Source organism: Heterostelium album, assembly GCF_000004825.1.
Source record: "Heterostelium album PN500 unplaced genomic scaffold PPL_scaffold12, whole genome shotgun sequence".
Taxonomy (NCBI): domain Eukaryota; phylum Evosea; class Eumycetozoa; order Acytosteliales; family Acytosteliaceae; genus Heterostelium; species Heterostelium album.
In genome coordinates, this window is record NW_008805074.1 from 358,546 (window position 1) to 385,061 (window position 26,516).

General features: G+C 31.8%; 12 protein-coding genes across 12 annotated transcripts; 5 read left to right on the forward strand and 7 right to left on the reverse strand.

Moving 5' to 3' along the window:
* Positions 1–46: 46 nt before the first annotated feature.
* PPL_10110 (uncharacterized protein) lies at positions 47–763 on the reverse strand (the record flags this gene model as incomplete). Its single annotated transcript, XM_020580892.1, has 3 exons — positions 47–321; positions 409–486; positions 595–763. 3 exons carry the CDS (start codon positions 761–763, stop codon positions 47–49), a joined length of 522 nt encoding a protein of 173 aa, XP_020428477.1.
* A 1,202-nt stretch (positions 764–1,965) lies between these two features.
* Positions 1,966–3,850, forward strand: PPL_10111 (uncharacterized protein; the record flags this gene model as incomplete). The annotated part of the gene is made up of 2 exons (XM_020580893.1): positions 1,966–2,002; positions 2,268–3,850. 2 exons carry the CDS (start codon positions 1,966–1,968, stop codon positions 3,848–3,850), a joined length of 1,620 nt encoding a protein of 539 aa, XP_020428478.1.
* A 273-nt stretch (positions 3,851–4,123) lies between these two features.
* Positions 4,124–5,358, reverse strand: mdhA (malate dehydrogenase; the record flags this gene model as incomplete). The annotated part of the gene is made up of 2 exons (XM_020580894.1): positions 4,124–4,589; positions 4,643–5,358. The coding sequence occupies 2 exons, from the start codon at positions 5,356–5,358 to the stop codon at positions 4,124–4,126; spliced, it is 1,182 nt and encodes a 393-aa protein (XP_020428479.1).
* Positions 5,359–6,162: 804 nt separating this feature from the next.
* On the forward strand, positions 6,163–6,821 carry PPL_10113 (NLP/P60 domain-containing protein; the record flags this gene model as incomplete). Its single annotated transcript, XM_020580895.1, has 2 exons — positions 6,163–6,400; positions 6,502–6,821. 2 exons carry the CDS (start codon positions 6,163–6,165, stop codon positions 6,819–6,821), a joined length of 558 nt encoding a protein of 185 aa, XP_020428480.1.
* Positions 6,822–7,133: 312 nt separating this feature from the next.
* Positions 7,134–8,076, reverse strand: PPL_10114 (Putative nuclease; the record flags this gene model as incomplete). The annotated part of the gene is made up of 3 exons (XM_020580896.1): positions 7,134–7,389; positions 7,474–7,772; positions 7,894–8,076. The coding sequence occupies 3 exons, from the start codon at positions 8,074–8,076 to the stop codon at positions 7,134–7,136; spliced, it is 738 nt and encodes a 245-aa protein (XP_020428481.1).
* A 494-nt stretch (positions 8,077–8,570) lies between these two features.
* snrpB2 (U1A/U2B'/SNF family RNA-binding protein) lies at positions 8,571–9,620 on the forward strand (the record flags this gene model as incomplete). The annotated part of the gene is made up of 4 exons (XM_020580897.1): positions 8,571–8,700; positions 8,818–8,990; positions 9,109–9,386; positions 9,461–9,620. The coding sequence occupies 4 exons, from the start codon at positions 8,571–8,573 to the stop codon at positions 9,618–9,620; spliced, it is 741 nt and encodes a 246-aa protein (XP_020428482.1).
* Positions 9,621–9,735: 115 nt separating this feature from the next.
* Positions 9,736–12,180, reverse strand: PPL_10116 (uncharacterized protein; the record flags this gene model as incomplete). Its single annotated transcript, XM_020580898.1, has 4 exons — positions 9,736–9,977; positions 10,058–10,174; positions 10,254–11,517; positions 11,593–12,180. The coding sequence occupies 4 exons, from the start codon at positions 12,178–12,180 to the stop codon at positions 9,736–9,738; spliced, it is 2,211 nt and encodes a 736-aa protein (XP_020428483.1).
* An 809-nt stretch (positions 12,181–12,989) lies between these two features.
* Positions 12,990–13,370, reverse strand: PPL_10117 (uncharacterized protein; the record flags this gene model as incomplete). The annotated part of the gene is made up of 2 exons (XM_020580899.1): positions 12,990–13,195; positions 13,286–13,370. The coding sequence occupies 2 exons, from the start codon at positions 13,368–13,370 to the stop codon at positions 12,990–12,992; spliced, it is 291 nt and encodes a 96-aa protein (XP_020428484.1).
* Positions 13,371–14,007: 637 nt separating this feature from the next.
* PPL_10118 (serine/threonine kinase) lies at positions 14,008–17,230 on the reverse strand (the record flags this gene model as incomplete). The annotated part of the gene is made up of 5 exons (XM_020580900.1): positions 14,008–15,891; positions 15,974–16,132; positions 16,226–16,821; positions 16,912–17,036; positions 17,127–17,230. The coding sequence occupies 5 exons, from the start codon at positions 17,228–17,230 to the stop codon at positions 14,008–14,010; spliced, it is 2,868 nt and encodes a 955-aa protein (XP_020428485.1).
* Positions 17,231–18,388: 1,158 nt separating this feature from the next.
* Positions 18,389–20,595, reverse strand: PPL_10119 (putative DNA polymerase epsilon subunit B; the record flags this gene model as incomplete). The annotated part of the gene is made up of 4 exons (XM_020580901.1): positions 18,389–19,039; positions 19,115–19,343; positions 19,412–20,324; positions 20,436–20,595. The coding sequence occupies 4 exons, from the start codon at positions 20,593–20,595 to the stop codon at positions 18,389–18,391; spliced, it is 1,953 nt and encodes a 650-aa protein (XP_020428486.1).
* Positions 20,596–21,388: 793 nt separating this feature from the next.
* PPL_10120 (uncharacterized protein) lies at positions 21,389–23,059 on the forward strand (the record flags this gene model as incomplete). Its single annotated transcript, XM_020580902.1, has 4 exons — positions 21,389–21,694; positions 21,768–22,007; positions 22,087–22,800; positions 22,868–23,059. 4 exons carry the CDS (start codon positions 21,389–21,391, stop codon positions 23,057–23,059), a joined length of 1,452 nt encoding a protein of 483 aa, XP_020428487.1.
* Positions 23,060–23,639: 580 nt separating this feature from the next.
* Positions 23,640–26,436, forward strand: PPL_10121 (uncharacterized protein; the record flags this gene model as incomplete). Its single annotated transcript, XM_020580903.1, has 5 exons — positions 23,640–23,676; positions 23,742–24,097; positions 24,128–25,491; positions 25,896–25,941; positions 26,365–26,436. The coding sequence occupies 5 exons, from the start codon at positions 23,640–23,642 to the stop codon at positions 26,434–26,436; spliced, it is 1,875 nt and encodes a 624-aa protein (XP_020428488.1).
* Between the last annotated feature and the right edge of the window lie 80 nt (positions 26,437–26,516).

A 26,516-nucleotide genomic window follows, 5' to 3' on the forward strand; every position in this document is an offset into this window, starting at 1 on the left:
GTTCAAAATAAATAGATGTTATTTTGTAGTAGTTGTTGTTTTGTTTTTAACATCTATTCAAACTGGAATCATAATTACTATTATTGATATCATTCAATGAATTATCATTGCTACTGGAAATACTACTAATGTTTTTCTTGTTTCGTGGATGTGTAGTGAATGATATCATTTTAAAACGGATGGTTGTCGCCACATCGTTGTTCATCCCCCTTAGGACATAACTAAATTCATAGGGGTTCGATTGAAGGACATACTCCACTGTTGGTGGCAAATGAATTAAATGTGATTCTGGATCGTCGTTTTCGTCTATAACCATTCCATCTATCGTTTTATTTACTATTCTATCGAGAAAATCAACTATTATTACAAAACTAGTAAGCGGAATTGTATTTAGATTGTAGACTCTACTTTTGTACATTGTGTAAATATGATCCTCTTCATGCCATCTTTTCACTGGATATGAATCGATCGTCGCATATGCATCGTCTTTAAATAATAATGATAATAATAAATAATAAATATATATTTGTTTAACAAATTTCTTGATTATCTTTTTTTTTTTTTTTGTTTGAATGAATATCGTTTTTTACTTACATTGACTTCCACATTGATAAATTCCAAACATATTTCTACATAATATTCCTGGATCACATGTATGTGATGGACATAGATATTGATTATACTTTTTGGTGGACTGTGATTCTATTATATTATTATCCCTATTATTATTATTATTATTATAAAGCATCGAATTTCCATTCATATTATCTATACGATTAAAGTCGGGAGTGGAGCTCGATACCATTTTTACACAAAAAAACAAGACTATAACACTAATCCAAAAGTTTGTCCCATTTTCCAAAGAACTAATAGACATATTATATATATTATACTGAAATTTATAGATAGATTTAGAGATGGGAATTATAATCCTTTATTATTACAAAATAAAAAAATAAATAAATAAATATATTTAAAAATAAAATTAAAAACCAATAATATTTATAATATTATTTTATGTATTATAAATAAAATTTAACTTTGATATCAACAATTTTATGTTGATAAATTAAATGTATTTTGTAGAGAATAAATTTTAATTATTTTATAATGTTTAGAATAGAGTGTTGGACAAAGACGACAGGTGGTAAGAATTGAAAGGATTGTTCTTTCATTTGAAATGTTAAATCTTCAACCAACCGCTTTTGTTATGTTGACAATTTAGTTTCTCTCCATTTGGCCAAAAGTCAAACAACAAAAATCAAAATATTACTATAGAGACGAAAAAATATCATGAAATATCGTCTTCTTTCCCTGTATTCAAACCAATTATAATCAAAAAATAACAAAGTTATCGGCTTATCCGCATGCAACCCCAGCTAAAAACAAAATATATCACAAACAGAATACTTACTATTTATTGTTCTCACTATCTCTATTTTCTGTAAATTTGAATCAAACTAATTTTTTAAAACCATTTTGAATTGTTTTCAAATTTATTCTATTTTATTATCTTAAAGAAAAGAAAGAAATTAATTAAATATTTTTATTAATTATTAATAATAATGATACAGATAAAAATTAATTTAAAAAATATTTACTTTTATTTTTAGGTAATGAAATTGTTCAAAAATGATTCATTATTATGTGGTGTATGTGATATCACACTAGCCTATTCCGAAATTTAATCAAAGATAATCATATAAATATATAGTAGAGAGTATATATAAATCTGTTTACTTTTTGTTTTTTAATTAAAAATGGTTGCAACCACACACACAAGTTGTTGTTTTTTTACATAATAAAAAATTCATTTTTAATCAAAACACACTTACTCATTCAGCTGATAAGTAATAACTGTTGAAAAATGACAAGTGACCATCGCATATCATAATATTAATGTAGCATTAAATTGTTACTACAATGAACACATATGCAACTTATAAAATAAATTAAACATTGAATATGAATCTTGCAGTTCATTATCAATGTAAGAATGCAGGTGGGTGTCATTGCTTTCAATATATACATTTGGTATGGTGAATACAAGATAGGTAGGGCTTATTCATTTCATTTTTATTTTCTTTGTTGAATTAGTGATCAGAAGATGTGATGATTAACAACATCAACATGCTATTACATATGCAATTTATTGAACACAATAAACTATATACCAAAATTCATACAGATAACAAAATTAATTATTTTTCATAAATAATCATTTTATTGTTTTTAGAAACATACATATATATTTATTTATATAACAGTAATAATTCGATCCATCTTTATTAAATTTCTAAAAAACAAAAAGATGCATACAAAAACAGTGTGCCTCATGGCACTGTTGTTCATGTTTGTTTCCAGTTCCTGGTCCTTAAGGTTCAATGAAAGATTCGAAAAAGCAGTGATATGTCTCTGTGATAATACCACAATGTCTTACTACGACTTTAGTAATGTAAAGCCAGCTCTCAGCGATCCACGTTCATACTATCTCGAGATGAACGATACCAAAGTAATTGTCAAGGTAACAGGAGCCAACTTGCCATTGGTCGTCGGTTCCAAAATCCCATACAAAGCAGTACTCGACAACAACCACAAGTACTTTGATTTCACTGGAAGACAAGATATCAACGTTCTTCTCCACCAATCGTGCAGCCAATCACCATCGAATGTCACCTTTGATTTCTTGACACCAATGAACGATACCTTCTTAGTGTTGTTTGGTATATCCGACAGTGATCTCCTTCAAATGAACGCCTGGGATGCCTACGGAATGCCAATCAATTTGTTGAATTGGAACACCATTGACCATGGATTCCTTCACCCCAGTGGAATGAATGCTGCTTTCCTCTCAAACCAAGCCGTCGGAGGAAAAGGTTCACTGATGTTCAACGGAACATCGTCCAACGTCAAGAGCTACGTCATCGTGAAGCCTAATATCTCTGTCTCTAAAATTACTTTCACATTGTCCTCTGTTTGCCAACCACCAAGCTGTATGGGTCTAAACATGATGTATGCCTTCATCAAGGGTAAATGTATCGATACCACTACCCCAACTCCATCGCCAACTAGATCACCAACTCCAACTCCATCGCCACCACCCCTCCACCGTTATGCATTGAACGGAACCTTCTACTACGATAGAAACGAAAATGGTCGACAAGATCCAGAGGATCTTCCAATTTCAAACATGCAAGTAATGGCTACCAGAGCATCCGATGGAAGACAAATCACTGTAGTAACCAACAACAACGGTGTCTACACTCACAGAGGACTTCCAGATGGAACCTACATCCTCGGTCCACGTATGTCCCAAGGTGTCATGTCCACCGTCAAGACTGGACCCAATGGAAATATACTCAATCCAGCGACTGCCATGAGTGACCCAGTTGTTCTCACCAACACAACCGCCGGACTTATTACTCTCTCTGAGAATAGTTTCCTTCTCAACGGTCTAAACGGAGCCATCAAGATTCAAAAACTCGGAATCATGGGTGTTGTTTGCACTGACAAAGATGGAGACGGTAAAATGACACCAATCCTTGACAATGGAATCGATGGTATCACCGTTGAACTCTATGACCAGAATAACAAGTTAATCAATACCACCGAAACTCGTTCCGTTGGACGATGGATGTTTGATAACGTACCATTAGGAAAGTACAGCGTCCAAATTAAAGTACCGGACGGAATGAAATCTACCTCCACTGACTACCCAACCGGTAAGATCTCCAACATTGATGCCAACAAACAAAATCCTCAATCGGTTGCAGTTCCACAAGGACTTGGATGGGAATCCGATATTGCAATGGGTCCATACACCGTTTGCTTACAAGTAATTCATATTTAATTAATTATATAAAAAAAAAAAAAACAAAAACAAAAAAAAAAAAAAAAAAAGCAATACAAAACAATAAACATCCAACTCTAATAAAATGTTAATTACTTTAGTAACTTAACTAATAGGAGAACGGCAACATATCACTCACACATTTAAATCAAATCAAAATCAAATAAATTAAATTCATATTAGATTATAACATATATTATTATTATTATTATTATATGGTTGTTTTTCTATTTATTTGTAATGATTTGCTATTAAAACAGATTAATGATTGATTTAATTCAAAAATGATAATGCAGCTTCTTTTTCTTCATTTAACTCTTTGATTGTAAGATCGATCTTTGATTGGATGAAATCGGTTATTTTCAGTCCTTGTACGATGGTCCATTCTCCACCACGACAAGTCACTGGGAATGAAAAGATTAATCCCTTTGGTACGTTGTATGAACCATCTGAACAAACAGCCATCGATACAATTTCACCATCTTTAGTACCCAATACCCAATCTCTCATGTGACAAACAACAGCGGTAGCTGCAGAGGCAGCAGATGACAACTTTCTTGCGGCAATAACAGCAGCACCTCTGTTTTGAACCAATGGAATAAATTGTTCACGAATCCACTTTTCATCATTGACTGCTGTTGAAACTGGTGTAATAACTGATGGTGATGGATAGTTTTGAATATATGCACTATTTACATCTGGTACTCTAGAGTTATAGCAAAGAAAACGATTGATTAGTCTATTAAAATGAAAATAAAAAAAAGATAACTAATTAATTAATAGCAAACTTACTGTGTTAATGAATGATTACCCCAAATGATAACATTCTTTACTTTGTTTACATTGACACCAACTTTTTCAGCAATCATTGAGAGTGCACGATTCTGATCGAGACGAGTGAGTGCAGAGAAGTTTGATGCTGGCAAACCAGATGCTTGTGTCATTGTTGTGAGTGCGTTGGTGTTGGCTGGATTTCCAACAACCAAAACCTTGACGGAACGAGATGCGTAGTTCTTAAGAGCTTCTCCTTGCTCCTTGAAGATCGATGCATTCATCTTTAAGAGATCTTTACGTTGCATTCCTGGTCCTCTTGGGAATGCACCGATCAAAAGTGCAACTTGAATACCCATGAATGCTGCTTTGATGTCGGTGGTGGCGACTACACCAGCAACCAATGGGAATGCACCGTCGTCAATCTCCATAACAACACCCTTGAGTGCATCTGCCATCTTGGCAATATCGAGGAGATGCAAAATCACTGGTTGATGTGGTCCGAACATCTGACCGCTTGCAATCATAAAGATGACACTGTATGCAATCTGACCGGCAGCACCTGTAACCAAAACACGAATCGGTGCTGCTGGTGCATTCGGTGCAGTACTGACGATACTCCATGCACGACCAGCCGACTCTGCACCAAAGTGGTGAGAGACTGGACATTTACCCTGTGGAACGATATGTCCCGAAATATTATTAATTCTAAGTTGTACAGATGAGGGACACTCCATTTTATTACTAAATTCAAATAAAAATAAATATACTAAAAAAATATAAAATATAAAAATGAATAAAAACAACTACTGCTGGTTAGAAAAAAAAAAAAAAATTAAATTAATTTTCAAAAAATTATATTGAAAAAAATTTAAAAAAATTAATGTTTTTAATCTTGTATCATAAATCACCATAAAAAGAAATCTTTATTCGCCAAAAATTTGATGATAGAGATATCTGTTTGTTCTTTTTGATTTTTTGGTTTTACAAAAATGATTTTAAAATTTCCTTTAGTTTTATTTTTAACAGAATATTGAAAAAATAAATTAATTTGTAAATTCAACAAAAGTATCTATTTGTTTAGAATAAAATAGATTTTTAGTTTTAAAATCAAAACCCTAATGAATGGATACCTGGTATTTACAATTGATTTTTTTTTGTAAAAATTCTGCTTTTGATTATTCCTCTTTACTGTTAACAAGATATTTTTGTTTTTTACTGGATAAAATTTAAAAATCTTGCAGGCTGAGTACCACCACGATTTTTTTTTAAAAAGATTATCCTGGTATAGATGGTTTTGGTACTGAAAGTTTGCAAAACAGCAATCTTTGAAAAAATCTAAAAGATACCCCAGAGAACTTTCTAGTTTTCCCATTTCCAAAAACAGATCAATCGCCACAGACTCGAAAAGAAGAAACATATAAATAGATGTCAATTGGCATCCCTAAGTGACCACGATCGCAAATATTTAAATAAACAAATAAAAAGGAATAAATAAATATTCTTTTAACAAATATAAATATATAAATAAAAATATAAAAATGAAATCATTATACATCTTAGTATTAATTGCTTTAGTTTCATCTTGTTTCGTATCAGCAACTGAAGAGGTTGTAGATATCGAACAAGATTTCGATGCTTTCAACACCACTGAAAACATTCACTACTACTTAGAGAAGTTTGGAAAGCTTCCACTTTCCACCTGCCAAAAGGCAGCTGCTAGAGCATCTCACTACTCAACTTGCGGATGTCCATACGTATATGGTGGAACTTCATGTGGTATGCACATCTTTTAGGATAATTAGAAATATCAGAGCCTGTGAAATATTAATATTTCTTTTGTTTTTTGTTTTTCTTTTTTTTTTTTATTTTCTCTTTAGGATGTGGATCTGGTGGATTGGATTGCAGTGGTCTGGTCTATAGATCTTACAATGATGCCGGATGGAGTGGAATCGGAAGAACCACTTTCAATCAAATCGGTCAAGGTGGCGCCTGTAACTCAAAGTGCAGTCCAAGCAACCCAGGTGCATGCACTGTCGGTGATCTTTTCTTCTACTGTTTCGCCCAGCCATGTCCAAGCCATGTAGTCATGTACATTGGAGGAGGTAAAGCCGCTGAGTGCCCATACACCGGTTTGAACTGCCGTATCATTACCCCATACGCCACCTCATACCAAACTTGTCGTTCCATGTGTGGTTAAATTCCTTGGCATATAACAATGTAGGAAGCCACTTCCAACACCCAACCCAAACGATTCTCAACTTTTTCTTAGTTCTTGTAATTCTATTCCATGTGTTAATTATTTATGCTTAATAATAATAACTTATTCGAATAAATCAAAACTGAACAAAGTTAGAACCTTTTTTTTTATTCAAATATAAATAGGGTAGTTATTTTCATTTTAAATTATTTAGATATTTAAAGATTATTATTATAATTTGTTTTGTTTGTTTTCGATAAGCTAATAAATGTTCAAACATAATTATGTTTTGTTCTTTTTCTATATTATATATTAAATAGTATTTATTGATGGTGAATTTACTGTTGTTTTCGGTGTTGTATTGCTTTCAGATTTAAGTGTTGCTAATATAAATGGTTCGATTTGATTATCATGCATATATTGTGAGTTTAAGATTGTGTTTGCTACAATGATTGTTTGTTGATTATCCATTGAATTTACCCAGACTCTTCCATTTACACCTACAGCTATTTCATATGCAATGTGTTTACCTAGAATCTTTAATATTTCGCAATCTTCAGATAATAAACTAAAATAGATCGATCGTTGGGTGTTAACATAAAGATTGATTGGTTGATTGCAACAAAGTTACTAATTAACAAACACTACTTACTAATGTGATAAACCGAGTGAGCAATTAAACATATAACCATTTACTAGTTGACCGTATCCCTCTGCTTTGTTTCTGACAGACATGCATACCAATTCTGGTTCCATGTCTTTGTTGGCTATCAATACTCTACAATACACTAGATTACCGACTTGCAGTAGTGGTTTGTTGTTCTTTGTAGCACCTTCAAACGAGTACGCAGATAACAATGCAAGTGAACTACTACCTATATCTACTTTGAATGATTCTGGGTGTTTATCGACAATGATACCAATCACCATATCCTCTACTTGTGGTACGAACTAAATCAATATATATTGATAATTTCATATAAAATTATTAAATGATCATTAGTATTATAATAACAAATCAAATGTGTTATTATCGATAAGCACACATATTATATATAATACGATAACATACTCTTTTCTGTTCATTTTCAATCCAATAGAATTTATGATATTTACTAAAACGTAGAACACCACACTTTGATGCGATGACAGTATCTTTAACTTGAATCAAACCAGGACCTATACGTACTTTTAAATCTGATATCGTACCTATACAATCACCAGGTAAAACAAACTTATCTATATTACTCTCCATTTTTATAAATTTGTAAAAAAAATTATAATTATAACAATAAATGAAATCAAATCGACTGACAATCGAAAAATCTGTAAACTTATGACTTTCGTCTTTTTAGTTTGTTGAAACAATGAATTAATTTAATATTTATATTTATTTTTATTAAAATATTTTTATCAAAGCTAAAGATTCAATATATATATATTGTTATAACAACATTATTATTATTTTTAATTTTCTATTTTTTTATTTATTTAGAGTTTTGATTGTTATAACAATATTTTAACTAAAACTTTTATATATTTGATTTAATCTTTTATAATAGTCAAACTTGTTATTTAAATGAATATATAACATCCTTGTTTGTTGATTTTAAGTATTTGTTTCTTGAAAAATTTTCATTAATAGAAAATAATTGATTTTTGAAAAAATTTTGTTAGAACTAGGTAATTGTGTATTGTTAATATATATATATATATTTATTTGATATAAAGTGTAGCTAGAAGAGAAAGATGGCAGATGTAAAAGAGAATGAACCTGATATGCCAAACGGTGGTGAAAAGGAAGAGACACAATCATCAGAGAATACAATGAATCAAACTATATATGTCAATAATTTAAATGAAAAACCATCAAAGAAGAGTATCTATCTTAAACTTTATCTCGAAATGATAGAATAAAGAGTAACTTTAATAAACTAACTAACTAACTAACTAACTATCATTCATTTTAACTATATATATATATATATAAAAATAGAACTTACAGAGCAATTATATAGTTTATTTTCACCATATGGATCGATTTTAGAGATTGTTGCAGCAAAGAGACAGAAGATGAGAGGACAAGCTTTCATTGTATTTAAAGATATCACATCAGCATCCAATGCACTCAGAGAGATGAATGGATTCGAATTTTTAGGTAGACCAATGGTAAGTGTTTAGTTGTTGTTTTGTTGTTTACCCTATCATATGATAGCAATTGATCATTTGATAGATGATCTCATACTTTTCAACGTTCAACTAACTAACTAGATTGTTTATTTTTCAGAGTATACAATATGCTAAATCTAAATCGGATGCAGTTTCTAAATTAGATGGTACATATATTGAGAAGAAGAGAGAAAGAGAAAATGATCAAGATAAGAAGAAAGCAAAGAAACAACAAACCAAGAAACCATCGACCACCGCCAAACCCAAAGCTGCCAGTACAGCTAATGCACAGGCTGCTCCTCTACAACCAAGAGAAGCTCCACCCAATAAGATTCTATTTGTTGAGAACTTACCTGAGCAATGTGAAGAGATGATGTTAAATATGTTATTCTCTCAGTATGTATTACCTATATTTAATACTAATTATCACTCATCACACAAATAACTAACATTTTTATCACTACTTATAGATTCCCAGGATTCCAAGGTATAAGTATGACAACTGCCAAGAAAGGTGTTGCTTTTGTAGAGTTTGACGACGATTCGAAATCAGCAGTCGCAATGACACATCTTCAAGGTTTTAAAGTTACACCAGAGAAACCAATGGTTATCTCTTTCGCTGCTCAATAAACATAAAAACCTATGATAATAAAACAGAATCGAAATAAAGTAGTCATTAATAATAATAATAATAATAATAATAGTAGTAGTAATAATAATTGCAATCTTTATAAATTTTTATTTATTAAATAATTATAATAGATTCAATTAGATCTTGTATTTTCTGTAGATTCGATGAATTTTGTTCTATCTTTGATTGTAGTGAGTCGTACGAATCTATTGATCCCAATTCTATTAGATCATATACATTCGATTGCCATGCTCTCAATGATTGTTTCATTGATTCTTTTCTTGGTACCCATACCTTCATTTTATCTTTTAAGAAATTCAATGCTCTTGAATAGTTATCTTCATTCATCTTTAATTCTAATAAGTAATTATATTTATAATTAATAATTTATTAATCATCATATTTTTATATTTACCAACTAATCATTTTTACTTACTTTCATTATTAATATCTCTTTGTAACAATGATTGTATCAATAGATGTCTTAATTCTATTGAAACTGATGATTCTTTTGAACCAAATTGAATTGAATAACTTTTACCTTGGTCATGACCTATTGATGATATTAATATATTGAATAGATTAGTTATTATTATGATTATTAATAATGTTGTTTAGTTATTTATACATACTACTTGATAATAAAGTTGATTTAAAGTTTGAATATGATATTTCAAGTGTATGTGAAGTATCATTTGAATGTATTGAGCTGTCTATGATAAACTCTTTACCCAATAGATAACTGAATATCTTGGCGTGATGATTTATCTCTGGATTACTAAATATCTGATAACCATTGACAGGCAATATCAATGATTTACATTGTGATTTGACATATTCTAAATACTTGATATTGCTAACACTGCCGCTATTACTATTGACTATATTGAATATTGTATCTAACAAAGATGGACTATGACTAAAGCTTGACGAGGCAGGAGCAGCAGCAGCACTAGAGTCAACTTGATATTTCGGTGTTGTAACTGTCGATGCAGATGCAATGGTCTTGTATCGAATAAAGTCTAACAAATGGAATGTTCTTTCGCTAACAAAGAAGTTACAGTTGATCGATGTTTTAGGTGGCTGCGGTATGTTGAACGATAGAGTCTGTCGGAATGTTATGGTGGAAGTGGTTGGGCGGAGTGACGATACCGAGAGTTCAAAGCTGGTACTACTCTTTGCCGATAGATTGATTGGATGCGAAATAAAGTGATTGGTATTCAGAGGGTAGTCAGTGACGTTGAAGCTAATCAGTAGATTCCAACCTTCAGACATTGAATGGCTGGTATGATTACATAGTGTAAATCTAAAGATGATAGATGTGGAGCCACTGTGTAGATCGACCAACGGTGAAACCAATGGTGTGATCACCGAGGAGAATGCAAACTTTGGTGACGTCGATGTGAATGGTTTCTTTGAGAATACGGATATCAGTTGATTGATCGATTGCTGTGAACGATCCACCGACTTTATCTTATCCATTATCACTTTGTGTTGTTCTTTCACTTTAATAAGCTTCTCTGTGAATCTTGGCCATTTTGAAATAGAAGTAGCTGTAGTTGTTGGTTTGTCATCTGATATTGATGCTGTTGATGCTGTTATTGTTGATGATATATCAGATGAAGATATATCTGTTTGTTGATTATTACTATTATCATTATTTAAAGTGAATGTGTAGAATATCAATTTAGAAGAGTATGTAATCAATGAAAGATTGAATACTTCTCGTTCAGCAGCGTTGACAACTTTTGTTACATTGAAATATAATATATTATTTGGTAACCTATATGCACTTGGAACATCGATATACTTTAACTCATCATCTAAAGTAAGCTTATCTAGAGATGAGAAACTGATAAACTTTAATAATCCACCAACTAAACATATTATAATATCCTAAATTATAATTATAATTATTAAATGTAAATAATATGTTATATATATACAATAAGGTTGAACTTCAATACATACATCAACAATAGATATCTGTAATATCTCACCTGATAACTTAAATCTTTTAGAATCGACAATGAGTGTATCTTTATCGAATAGAATTGTGTTGATTTGATGATTGTGATGTTTCAACACTATGTTACTATTATATAATATTATGTTGTTGATTTTGTTAACATAAGTTTTGCTTTTAGTATAATCGTTGTCTGGTAGAAATTTAACTTGATTGATATCATTATTATATATCGATGCTTTGAATGAAATGAATAATCTAAAGAAATCTTCTTCAATCATTACAGAATGAATCTTTTTGGAAGGCAACAATATACTGAGCTTAGATCTCATACTAGAGGATTGGTCTTCAAGAAAATCTTTATCATCATCACCATTGTAAATAAATAGCAAGTAGATATTGTTCTCGGTGTTGTCTTTCACTATGTGCACCAAGTTATCGAGAGTATCCACATAATAGGAGGCAGTGTCATTCATGTCCAAGTTGATAACCAAACTACCTGTTTGCTGAACCTTTGGTGCACCACTACCACTACCACCAGTTGTATCATTTTCTTGCTTTCTCTTTTGACTGGCATTAACTGCAGCAGTCATAGTTAGAAAACTTTGTTTTTGTTTGTTTACCAATGTGTTTAAACCAATCGACCAAAAAGAACGATTGTTCAACAGAACTAATAAGTATATTCCCAACTTGCCATTATCAACAATTTCATAATCTTCTATGGTGCGTGAACATTTTATTATCTATTATAAACACAGTGTGTATGTTTAGTAAACTTTAGTTACTTATTTATTCCTAAATGATAAATAATAATAATTGTAACTGTACCTTGAATAACCTGATACTGCTATCTTTATTCTTTATATAAATATTTATAAATGTATTGTTTGTAACACTAAAGATAAACTCTGAGCAATCACCATACGATGCACGTGCAATTGGGATGGGCTTAGTGATAGTATTTGTTTTGAATTGTTGGTAATCTACTTTTACTTGGAATGTATTGATAACTTTATTATTTATATCTATTTGTGTCATGTCATTGATAAGTGATTGTGTTGATTAAAATGTGATGAAAATCAATAACTACAAGTTATCATAATAATAATTTCCAAGAACAATCAATTAATTCATTCATTTTTTATAAAATATATTTTTTTTGTTTTGTATAATTAGAGTAATGTTTGTTATTGGTAGAACTACAAACAACAAACATTTTTAATTTTGGTTTATTATACATTTTTGTATTTTAGATAAGAAATATATTTAACATTTAGGTTTGAAGTACATAGGATAAGTTGGTTGTTTTGTTGTTTTTTGATGTTTTTGTTGTTTTTTTGTTTTTTAGGCTGTAATAAAACTATTATTATATATATACAATATTAATTGATTATTAAGTTGATTATTTGAATCCTTTATAAAATCTTTTGAATCCCTTGTGGTGGTGATGATGACCATAACCATAGGCTGGTGGGTATGCACCGGGGTAACCTGCTGGATAACCTGCTGGGTATGCAGATGGATAGACAACTGGTGCTCCTGGGTAAGCAGTTGGGTATACAACTGGTGCTCCGATTGGTGCCATTGGAGTAATTGGTACTACTGGGGCTATAATATAATTAATCAAAGAAAGATATACATTAAAATTAGATATTATCTATGATCCTCTAAATGAACGATAATATATACAATACATACCAACGGCAGGTGCAATTGGCATTCCTAATGGGTCGACTACAGGGATGTAACCTGGTGGATAAATTGGTCTTCCGTATGGGTCCATTGTTATATATAAATTAATTTGTTATAAGTATTAAATAAAAAAGAAATATAGAAATTTGGTTTGAAATTTGTTGCTGTTGTTGTTTTTATTAAGATGATTTTAAAATTGTGTTTTTATTTATAAAAAAATCAAAAAATTATAAAGTGTGAATTTATGATATGAGTACGTTTTTTTATTGTTTTTTTGTTTTTTCACAAAAATGCACACACCGCACCACACACTATGGTGTTTTTCTCATGTTTACAAAATTGTAATAGCTTTAATTTCAAAACACAATTTTAATAATATTTTATTTTAATAAAACTTGTTTGGAATTCGGGTTACCTTTTTAGATCACCGAGAATGAAAGTTAAAAGTTGCAACGAGACTTTAACAGAAAAATAATAATATTAATAATTTAATTTAAATAATTGTACAACATTTTTAAATCTTAATGTGTGAATCGATTTTTGCATGCATTATGACCATTGTTAGCCTATAGCTATATGGCAACATTTCATTTATTAAGTATACCTTTGCTATTTGTACAAATTGTTATTATTGTTGTTGTTTAGTTAGTTAATGAAAAAAAAAGTGAGGTTGTTGACAAAAGAAGAATATTATTATTATTATTACTATAATTGTTGTTATTGTCATTTTATCTTGCTTTTACAGCTCTTGTGATTTTAGCTATTTTAAGAATTATTTCTTTGTCACTCTGTGAAAATACTTTGGTGTTGCTCGCTCCAGAGAGTTCGGAGGTCGATGGACTGCCACTGACGAATGACATTGAAGAGGATGACGTCGACGAAGAAGCGGTAGTGGTGGGATTGCTGTTTGGTGAGAGCAGCGTCATGAGGTAGTAGATGGAATCGAGTGCTGACTCACCAACGGTGATGGCGGCATCACGGAAGATGATTACCTTATTATAGGTATCACCGTCAAAGTGGGAGGGATGTGGCGATCCTACCTGGTTACCTAGTTGCGATCGTTTATTGGTCGCTTTGACACTCTCTTGAATGGAATCCCAGTTCTGACTGAGATGTTCTTGGCAGAGCTGCTCAATGTCCTTCTTAAAGTCACGTACACGCTGACCAAGTTCAATGCACTCCTTCAGCGACTTGACTTGAGAGAACTGCTTGATGGTTTCGGTGAAAGAGATGTAGAGATCGCGAAGTACTTTGAGCGAACGTGATCGTAGCTCTGAGATCTTGAGGTTACTGTCGTGCTCGCTAATAATCGGTGATTGCGATCTAATGTTTAAGTTGTTGAAATTACTTTGAATTTCTGGTGTATGTGTTGATGTTGGTGTTGTTGTCGATTGCTTGATATCTATCGCAGAAGTAGAACGAACTGGCGGTTTGTGAATTGGTGTGAATTGACTTGGTAGATGTGAAGTAGAGGATTGCTTGTTGAGAAAACCATTGTTTTGAACAATGTGACTTGGTGTATTAATTTGAATCGGTTGAGTCGGTGAAGTCGGTGCTGATTTTGTGGTGGTGGTGGTGATTGGTGTTGTGGGTGTTGGATGTTCGATGTTGCTGCTGTTTGCACTCTTGTTATTAATCGGTGTTTGTGGACGTGGTCTTGGAGGTGGTGTTGGTGTAGAAGGTCTTGTGATAAATGCTGGATTTGTAGTTGGTGTTGAATTATTGGGTGTAGAGTTTGATGATGCTGCTGCTGCGGCTGCTGCGGCGGCGGCTGCATTTTTCAGCTGTTGATGATGCACAATGAAACTAGAGGATGACGGAGTTGAAATGGTGACTGATCTTTGTAGTGGCAGTTCAGAGCGTTGTGGTTGCTCGATACCAACGTCGGTCATGGCGCGAGTAGCCTTGTTGATGACGGTGGTATCTGGTGAGGCTGGCGAGCTTGACATATCGTTTGATTTATTGATTTGATTTCTTGGTGGGATAATTGGTTTGTTGGGAGTGGGTGGTAATTTTCTGCCAGTGGCAGAAGGTGGTGCTGTGAATCCAAATTGGTGTGGTGATGATGAAGATGGTTGTTGTGGTTGATGTTGTACAGATGAGGGTGATGGTGATGAAGAAAGTTGATTGAAAAACATACTACCAGCACCACTTCCAAAGAATCCGGATCCGGAATGAACTGGCTCGGACGATTGTGACAGTTTGATGATTTCTTCGCATTTGTGTTCTAAAAATGATTCTATATTTTCAAATGATGGTCGCTTGGTGTGATCACGATGGAAACAGGCTTCGATCAGCTTTCGCATATCGGGGTCAATCTCTGAGGGTATGGTTGGTGACTGACCTTCCTCACGGACTCTTGCCAATTCTAGATATCCAAGCTGGTCAAACTCTTGGTATGGACGCTTACCAGTCAGAATTTCAATCAGACAAGCACCATAACTCCAGACATCGGCTGCTCTTGAGAACTTCTTTTGAGTGAATACCTCTGGTGACATATAGAGGAACGATCCTTCCACAGTTGCACCGTAGAACGATCTTGTCGAAGATGTAGCCAATCCAAAATCTGCCAATTTAATAGAAACCGGTGCCTGTAAAGAAAGTGAAACAACCTGAATAAATAAAAACAAAGAGTAAAAAGTTAATAAATCTTTTATGTTTAATAATGTGGTTGTATCTTTTTTGTCAACTTACTAAAAAATTTTGTGGCTTTAAATCCAAATGTAAAATTTCATTTCTGTGAAGAAAACACATTCCTTTAGCAATGTCATATGCCATTTTTAATCTTAATTCCGGACTAAATTGTGTATGTTGATCACCAAGATATTTATCTAAACTACCACCTTCTACATACTAAAATTAATTAATTTAATTATTATTAATTGTTAATAAATTGTAATTTCGTCGAGAAATTTTTTTTTTTTTTTTTTTTTTATAGATAATTACTTCCAAAACCAAACACTTTGGAAATGCACAACAACCAACGAAATGAACTATATTTGGGTGATGTAATAATTCTTTGTGCATTTCCAATTCTTTTTCAAACTCTGAACCATCACCCATCTCGGAGATAACCTTGACGGCAACAGCTAGACCTCTCCAACGTGATTTATAGATGGCACCGTATCCACCACCACCAATGACAGGTCCAATTTCGATTTCCTTGTAGTCGAGAATTTGTGACATTTTAGAATCTATTTTAATTGTAAAAAGATGTCGTCCAGCAGCGCCAGTGTCCACTGTGATCAGCTCACGAACTCTAGTGGTGCACAGCACAGTCATCTCAACAAAGATATCGGCAGCGGAATTCTTCTTGATGGTTCCAGTCGATGGTGTGAAACTAAGTCTAATCGTATTGCTATTGTTTGGCAAATTCAAGAAATTAAATGTGACTTTGCTCGATCCTCTGTTACTGACACGAATCTTATCTTTTAATACTGCACCAACTTTGCATTTCTCACCTTCTTTTAATCCAAAGTCGATATGATATTTTGAAAATTGAACTAAATTTGCTGATTTATCTTTATCTTTTTCGTCTTCATCTTAAAAAAAAAATTTTTAATTATTTTTATGTCAATATTTTTGTTTTTTTTCTTTCCAAATTTACTCGCTTATAAAAATTCTTGACTTACTCATTGGGAATATTGAATGTCTTGCTTTATATTGTGCGCGATGTCTATCTTCAATCGACTGATCCAATAGCATTGACTTTAATTGATCAAGATCATCTTTGTTTTCTAATTCTCCAACACATCCTCTGAAAAAAAAAAAATATTTAAAAAACATATTTTAGTAAGACGATAATGAATGTTTGAGAAAAAAATAATATTTTTAATGAAATGCATACCTTTTTAATAGTTGATAGAGAACTTCATCTTCTTCCTGTTGTTCCTCTATACCACTTGGAGTATAGAAACGATCCCAATCCTCTTCACTCGAAACTTGTAACATGTTATTATACTGTTATTATATTTGCTATTTCACTCTATTTTTATTGAGATATTAATTTGGATGCACTCTGATCAGAGTTTCAAGTCTTGAAAGACTGTTCTTCTTGTTTTTTATTTTTTTATATTTGCTTTTTTTTTTTTTTTTGTTGTTTTTTTTTTTATTTTAGAACTACTTTTTAAGATCCTTTGTGTTGTTTTGTGACCAATGTAATGTTATATTTAGTGTAATGGACTTGGTATGAAAATGTGTGAAATGATTGTGACTTTGGTGAATTTAAATAAATAAATAAATAAATAAACTATTTGTTTTTTTGTTTTTTCTTTCTTTATCACTATATATTATTATTATTGTTATTGCTATTTAGTTGAAAAATTTTAATTGAATTGTAATGATAGATATTTTAATTGTTGGGTAAAAAATAAAATTATTAAATAAATTTGTTTTATTTATATTTGATAAATAAATTTTAATTGAAAGAAATGAAAAAACAGTGTAGGTGACAGACAGTGGTGATGGTTGATTATAATCCAATGGAAGGGTTAGTTGAACTACTATTCTCTGCAGAATACTCTTTAAAGAGAAAGTTGATGATGTGAAAAGCTAAAAAATAGAGATATTCGGATATATTTTATTATAATAATTGCTATATTATTATTTATTGTTATTTTTCTTTTTGCAAAAAAAAAAAAATGAGAAATATAAAACAATAATTTAAAATACAATACAATCACCTACTTTGACGACCCAGATAATAAGTGGGTCGCCCATGCAAAGTTGACTGATTGGAGTGAAAAAAAGAAAATTACAAAAATTTACAAAAAACAAGAAAAAATATAAAAATAAAAATCGTCACACAAAAGTTTTGAGATTTTATCAGAGAACGAGAAAAAAAAAATAAAAACTCATGGCACTGAATTGAGGATTGCGGTGTTTGAGATGTGTGGTATTGTTTAGTATCAAAAAATGGTCAGGTCACTTAACAGGTTTCATTTTAAATGGGATTTTGAGTTTTTTTTTTTGCAATTTTTTTTGATATAAATATTTATTTTTCGATTTGATTGCACACACTAACCAAGATATTTTGTCGATTGGATTTTAAACCAAAACAAAAATAATCAAATAAAAATTAGAAAAAATAGTTTTTGATCCTGTTTAAAATTAATCAAATTCGAAACTGAAATTGTCTACCTCTTGCTCATTGTTGGCATCCGCTTCTTTCGACACCTCTGAATCTAGATATATTTTTTGTGATTGTTGGTGATCCACCACCACTTCTTCTTGTTCATCAAGATCCTCCAACTCTTCATCACTGTGATTATTGTAATTGCTGTTATCGCTTTGGTCATCGTTGTTGTGGTCATCACCTGACTCCAACTCTTCACCACCACTACTGTGTTCATCTTGATCTTGACTCTGATTGTTTTCATCATCGATTTGCGAGTCCATAGATATATCACTGGTATTCTGTGGATTGTTATAGTCTTCAGCCACTTGTGGTTCGTCTACATCCTGGTCGTCCATAGTTTCAGACTCCACTTCAAGTTCCTCGATGTTGTCTGGTACACGACAAAACAAACATTCTTTCTTGGCTGGATAGTAGTTGGAGAACGAGAAATCCGTTGAAAATGAACTTGGATTGAAACAATTGGTATTCTGATAGTCGTGTTGATACTGGTTGTATTTGTCACTCAGCACCAGCACATTGGGAAGCGGATAAAGTGAAAGTGCATGATCAAAGTTCCAATAGATCGGTCTAATTTCTAGTGGTAGATTGCAAAGATGTGAATTGCTACATATATTTTCAAGAAGCTAATATAATAATAATTATCGATAAAGTTTGATTAATTAATCAATTATAATACGATATAAATTTTCTATACTTACATGCTGAGTTATATCTAATTGATTTGAAGGTTCTTTAATGCAATGTCTACGCATTCTATTTACAATGTCATCTCTAAATATTACAATTTCTTGTGAACAATAACGAATCCTACATGGATTGGTTGTAAAGATGGCGTTTGATATCTTATTTTTAAAGTTTCTAACAAATGTATCTGGAATTGGGAATTTTGGTAGTATATTTAATAATGAACCTGTTGGATCTGTTGGTCTAAATATATATAGATGAATATATGTTAGGTTACTGATAAACATATTGATACTAATATTATTTCTTACCCTGGTATAAAAATAAATTTACTCTTTGATTGAACGGTTGGATATTTTTGAATGAGTGATGCCAGTTGATCGAAATAGGTCTTTAGTTTATATTGTGTTCCGGCAATGAGAGGTTTCTCTGTAAAGTTACCCATAAATATAAAAGCAAACGGTGGAAGTTCTTTGTGTCCATAGAACAAAAGGTTGAGTTTGTTCATAACCATTGGCGAATCCAGCCAGACGTCAGAGAGGAACACCAGAGCATTATCTTCGGTGTCTGGATCACGCTCGTACTCCAAGAGTCGCGCCGCCAGCTTGTCAGAGGGACGCGCACCAAACATATCGCCAATTCCTTGGAGGTGACGCAATGATTCCTCGCGTTCCTCGACAATTGGCAACATAATCTCGTCGGCAACGAAAACACCATTGACCAACTCACCGTATGCCTGTACGATGGTGTTCTCAGTGACCAGTCCGCTAAAGGTGGCATTTTCAATATCGAGTGGAACGTTCTTGTTGAGATCCTCAATGTGATAGCTACCCTCTTCAATCTGAGAGATTGTACCCAGAACATACTTTTTGCCAGGATTTCCAAGAAGTGAGTTGAGTGGCGTGATCGAGTTGTAGTCACGTGACTGTTGTTCGTTTGGGAGTACCGGTTTCGAAAAGAATTGATGACGCTCCACTCGCTGTAGAACCGATAGGTAACGACGTCGGAAGAGATCCGCTTTTGACTTGGCGTCGCCGTGCAACGAACGATTTGGTTGTTCAACTTTTAGAAACTGTCGCTTTGCCAAGTCAAAGGAAAACAAAGGTGCACTGAATGCATCGATAACCTTTAACGCATCCGATTCAATCGATGTAATATCATTCTGCGATTTAATATCTTTTATACATTTTTCTAATGCCAACTTGTCTACATAATTTCCTGTCACTTTTCAAAATCAAAAATATATATAATAATATAATGTCAATATTGTTTCTTTCTGTAGTAAACTATAGTAGGTAAGGTAATAATGTTTATATATGTATATCAGATACTAACAAGTTGATTTATCAATATTCTTTGTTATGATGGATACAATCTCGAGTAGATCTTCCTTTGACTCGTTCAAGTCAGCGAGATATGTGAAAGCATCTTTTTTTAAAATCAAACCATTCAATTGAAATGTTTTTGTTATATTCTTTTTCAATTGAATGTCCATTACAAAAACTATAATATATTATCTAATAACTAGTCTGTCTATTCTTTGTTCATATCATTTTTTATCCAATTCAAATTTAAAAATTTTTTTTTTTAAAAAAAAGCCGCCAAAATATTTTTTAAATAATTTAAAAAGATTTCATGAAATCTTTGACTTCAAGATATTAAAAAGTTAACTATTATTAATAAATTATTATTTAAAAATGATAATTACAAAGATAGAATTAAAAAAAATCAAATAAAAGAATTCTTTATATATTTTTCATATTATCAAAATTGTCATTTAATAATTTAACTTTTTAAGTTAATTTCAATAGTTTTTGGTTGAAAGGATATTCTGAAAGAGGAAAGAATGGTGGAGTGAGAAGAGAATTAAATACCGATTATTGTTTTTTTATTTATTTTTTTAGGATGTAAATAAGGAGAACAATAGGGTAAGCAACCTTGGGAAACAAATCCCAAATTAAAAAAAAGTATATTTACAGTTTTCTTTATTTAATTCTCGTGCTCAATGTAATGAACCTTATTAGGTTTCTTTTTTAAGTGATTCTACAAAAAAACACACTTTTTTTTAACAGATTTTACTATTTTTAAATCTCAATTTACTTTTTACCTTTTTTAGATAAAAAGTTTTATTTTTATTTTTTTAACTTTCCAGATTTTACGAAAATCAATGAATCTAAGCTATAAATATAAATCATTTATTTACTTTTCAATATATAGTATATTAATTAATATCTTATCTACTCTTATTTATTTATTTATTTATTTATTTATTAAATATATTACAAAACATGATTATTTCCAAATATTTATATTTGTTTGGAATTTTATTTATTTTATCAACCTCATTGCTAGTCAGTGGTCAGTCCTCTAGTGAGCCTCTTGGAACGACCACTGGTGAAGCTCAAGGATCTTCTGGTGAAGCTCAAGGATCTTCTGGTGAACTTTTTGAATCGTATGCTGCACCAAGAGTAATCTTCACACAGTCTGACTCCCCACTAGGAAAGATCCTTACTGACATCTCACGTCGTACCGTGTACTACTTCCCCCAAGAGAAGCCTTTCCAACCATCTATTTGTTATGACACTTGTGCTCAAGTATGTATAAAAAAACAACATTGTTTTTAATTAATTAATTAAATGTTTTATTAATAAATAAATTATTTTATAGATTTGGCCACCTGTCTATGGTGTACCTGAAGTCGCACAAGGAGTAGATCTTGCCGGAACACTTGGATACAGTATTAGAAACGATGGTACAATCCAATCCACTTATGAAGGTTATCCATTGTATTACTTTGTTGATGACAAGATTCCAGGACAGGTCAAAGGTGAAGGTCTTGAAAACACATCATATGTATTCCATGAAGTTGGTTTAACTTTTAGAAGTACCAACCTCGGTATAGTCTTGGTATGTATTGTATAAATTATGATATTAAAATTAAATTAAAATACTAACTGAATGGAATCTATATTAAATTCATAAATAGGTTGATGATAGTGGTATGACATTGTATTATGGATCAAGAGGTAACTTCAATTCAGATCTTTTCACACCAGTCTTGGGTATTCCACAAGGTGCTAATGGAGTTGTTCTCCCTGGTACTATGGGTTACAGAAGAATGGATAATGGTCAATTGCAAGTTATGTACAATGGATGGCCACTCTACAGATACAAAGGAGATCTTGCCCCAGGACAGACCAACGGTAACAACGTCTATGGATTCTTTGCTCTTAAACAAGTCCAAGTCGATACAAGAATGGTCAATACCGGTAATACTCAAGTAACTCTATTGCCATGCGGTGGTGCCCAAACATGTAGTCTATCCAATACCTGTGACAACGGTACTTCCTACACTCAAAACGGAAAGCAACTCACCAAGTACAACTGTGTCATTGTTAACAATGGTCCAATTCCTGTATACCATATGAACGGAACACTTGCCAATTTCCAAAATCTATTGTCAATCAACGGTCTCGCCACCAAGGATGGTGTCCACTTTGATTTCTACCCAGACCGATCAAACTCACCGTTGTTAACTGGTTACGGTCATCCATGGAACTACGTTGTAAGTGGAGGAAAAGCAACCAGCATTCTTGTTGATGCCAGAGGAATGACACTCTACACCTTTAAAAACGACAGACCAAACCAAGCATCAACATGTACCAGCCCACAATGTAGCTCACTTTGGCCACCCTTCCTTGTAAGTCTATCTTATTTTCATAACTTTTCAATCACTTTAATTAATTTTCTTTCTAAATAAAATATAGGGAATGCCATCTGTAGTTAATCACCAACAATTAAATGGTAATTTAGGATCACAAATTAGATTAGATGGACAACTTCAAGCTACATGGAACGGAATGCCACTATATTTTTACACACCGGATACTAAGCCAGGAGATGCAAAGGGTGACGGTGTTGGTGGTGTTTGGGATGTTGTAAAAGCAATGAAAATCTAAACAAAAAAAGGAATTTAATAAAAAAAAATAACATTGATTTTTTTTAAATTACTTCAAAAAAAACATTTATCTACTTTGCTCTATTGAATTATCCAAATAAAGTAACATTCCTAAAAATAAATAATATTATTTGTTTAATTATTATTTTACTCTTTAATTAATAGATAAATAATATCAAATGATTATTAGAAAGACAATTTAAAGCTACATTAAACTGAATGCCACTATTACTGTGCACCCAAGCAAGATGCAAAGGGTGGCGGTGTTTGGGAAGTTTTTAACTTTTTAAATAGTGAAAATCAAAGCTCAGGTTTTTTTGGTCATAAACAAAAAATTGATTTAATTAAAATTTCCATTTTTATTTTAAGCAACAACTGAATTAAATAAAAAAATAAAAAAAACAAAGGGAATTTAATAATATTTTGGTAAATTTAGAATGATCAGAATTGCCCATCAAAGTTTTTGCTTTGAAAAAAAAAAATCAAAAAAAAACAAACCATCAAAATATCTTCTTAAAAAAGGTAACCTCCACCCTTTTCAATGGTTGAATGTTGAAATCATCTTTCATTTAATTTTATTTATGTTTATATCTTCTGATACAGTTATTGTTTATATCTGTATGTGCATTAGTATCTTAAAATTGAACCACTTACAGAATCACTTATCAAATCATTAAAGATAGATGCACTTAGGAAATATGCGATCCAGTGCGGTATTGACGATAGGCTCTCCAAGCCTGCTTTGAAGCAAAAGTTAATAGATTATCTTACACAATCTCAAAACAATCACGAAATCAATAATAATAATAATAATGAAATACTAGATACTACTCCAACTTATATAAATAAAATAGAAATCAATATCAACAATAATAATCATAATCATAACAATAATCATAATAATAATAGTTTTGTAAATAATAATAACAATAATAATAATTTTAAAGAATATCAATATAGTAATTATAATGAAAGTAATTACTATAATAGTCATAAAAGTAGAGATGAAAAAATAAAACAATTAAAACAATATATATTTGTAAATTCCAATGTTAATTCATTTCCAAAGAATAATAATAATAATAATAATGATGATGATGGTCTTGTATCTTTGGAGAACAACAATCATAGTAATCATTTTGAGACTCAATCTTCACCACCACCACCACCACCTTTATCACCACCAAAGAAAATAAAAAACAACAAGAGACCAGCTCCAACCACTGATATTATTCTTCAGCACTACGACATTTACAACGAGAAGCAGAAGCAATATCAATGTAAAAACTGCAAAAGCATGTTGAATGGGTCAAACAAAAGTAATTTAAATAAGCATATATATCGGTGTCTCGTATGGCCCAATGGCAATACAATCACAACAACAACAACAACAACAACAATCACCAACAACAACAACAACAATAATAATGACAAAGAGGAGGATCAACAATCTGGACCAAATTTTATAGAAGAACAATCCGATGACTTTGAAGAGTTTGAGTTTCCAAATAAGCGTGAAAAGACCGAGCCATTCATGACTATTGACAATTGTTTTCTGGAGTTTGGTGATCCAATCCTGAGCAACAGATTGATGAAATCTAATGCCGTATCCACCAGCTGTTTCATTTGGTCGAATGCAAGAAATGAGAGCTACCTGGAAATCTCTGGTAACTCTCTTTGTTTCAACGAGAGTGGACCCCCAGAGATTAATCGATTCACTCTTTCCTGCATTCCTTTCGATAGCAACAACCCTAATGCTCCGAAGGAAATACTCGATTTTTTGGTGCAAGAAGTGAATGCCTATGGCTTTAAAGAAAAGATGTTCTACACAGTTTCCGACATCATCTCATCAACCGAGCTAGACCTGTTGAAGAAACAAGGTGGTTTTAACAGGTTGCTATCCTCTCAGGATTGTATTGTACAATCACTCCAGTTGGTGGTAGAGAGCTTCTTGCAGGAGCCAGACAACGAGCAGATTGTGGAGCGTTGTCAAAGAAGAATTCAGTCCTTCAAAAACTGTTACCTATCCATCTATGAGAAGAACGAGTACAAACCAAGGTTAAAATCAGCATCTCGTTGGTTGTCGATTTTAAAGTTGCTCGAGAATACAATAGAGATCTCTGAGGATATCAACAACACGGCTGCCTTGTATATAAACACCGATTTCGAACAACAAGAGTTGGATCTGAGTGAACTGAGTATTTCCGATGACGAGAGTAAAGCTATCAAAAATATCATAGATATTCTTCAACCATTCAGAAATGAAACACTCAAACTCCAGAGTCCAAACTCTAATATTTCCGATATCCTGCCGTCGTATCTCCTCATTAGAAAACAATTGTTAGTGCATAAATCAACGACAGTTCCATCCAGTGCTGATAGCTCCACCATCTCAAAAATCATCGAAGACATTGAGAGTATTTATATCAACCAGTATCTCAACCAGAATTCACTAGAATTCAGTCCGTACCCACTGCTGGCATCGTTCTTCAATTTAAACCACCGACGACTCTGCAACAATATATTCATCTATTTGGGTGTCGATTTCTTCGTTCAACACATCAGCAGGCTCTATCAACGCTATTTCAACATTTCACCACACAAATCTATCGTCTCACAAGTAGAGGCCTTGTACAAATGCAATGTGGAACAAGATAAATCGGTCACGTGTGATCACATATACTTTTGGTATCAAAACTACAAATATGGACAATATACAGAGCTTTATCAAATCGCATGTTTAGTGCTATCTTTTCCTGCCACTTCAATAGATTCAGAATGATGGATCTCTATTTTTTCATTATTATTAAAATCTATATTATTTATTATCTTTAAAGTAATAACTATATCTACTTTTTTTCATTGGATAAAGAATTGATTCAAGTATTTTAGAACACCTATGTTGTTGAATTTTAACTTATTTTTTCATTTTAAACCAATTTTTTCTTCTCAACCTCCCATTCCTTTGTAATGATGAGTTGGGTGTTGTTGAGCATTAAAATCACTACTATAAACTATTATTAAACACATTTATTAAATAAATAACAAGATTTTGAGTAAAGATAATCTAAAATAATTGCAAGAACTGTCATTCTAAAATTGAATAAAAACCAAGAATTTTACTCCTCAATCACATACAAATTATTGACATCAATGAGAAAGCTTATGATATATTGAAATCAAGTTTGTATAAATTAAATTAAATTAATTTTATTAATTAAACAATATTTATTAATATTTATAAGTGTTAAATTAGTTTTAGAGTATTAGAGTTAATATAATCCTTTTTGTCTCTTTTTAATCTAGTTTGGCTTAAAAAGCAGAGAAACTTTAAAACTGATAGCAGCAACTTTGAGTAAGTTTTCAAAATTTTTATAAACTAACAAATAATTAATCCATATTAATAATAATCTTTAAAAAATTTTTAGTGTGACAGTTCTATAAAATAAAAAAAAATA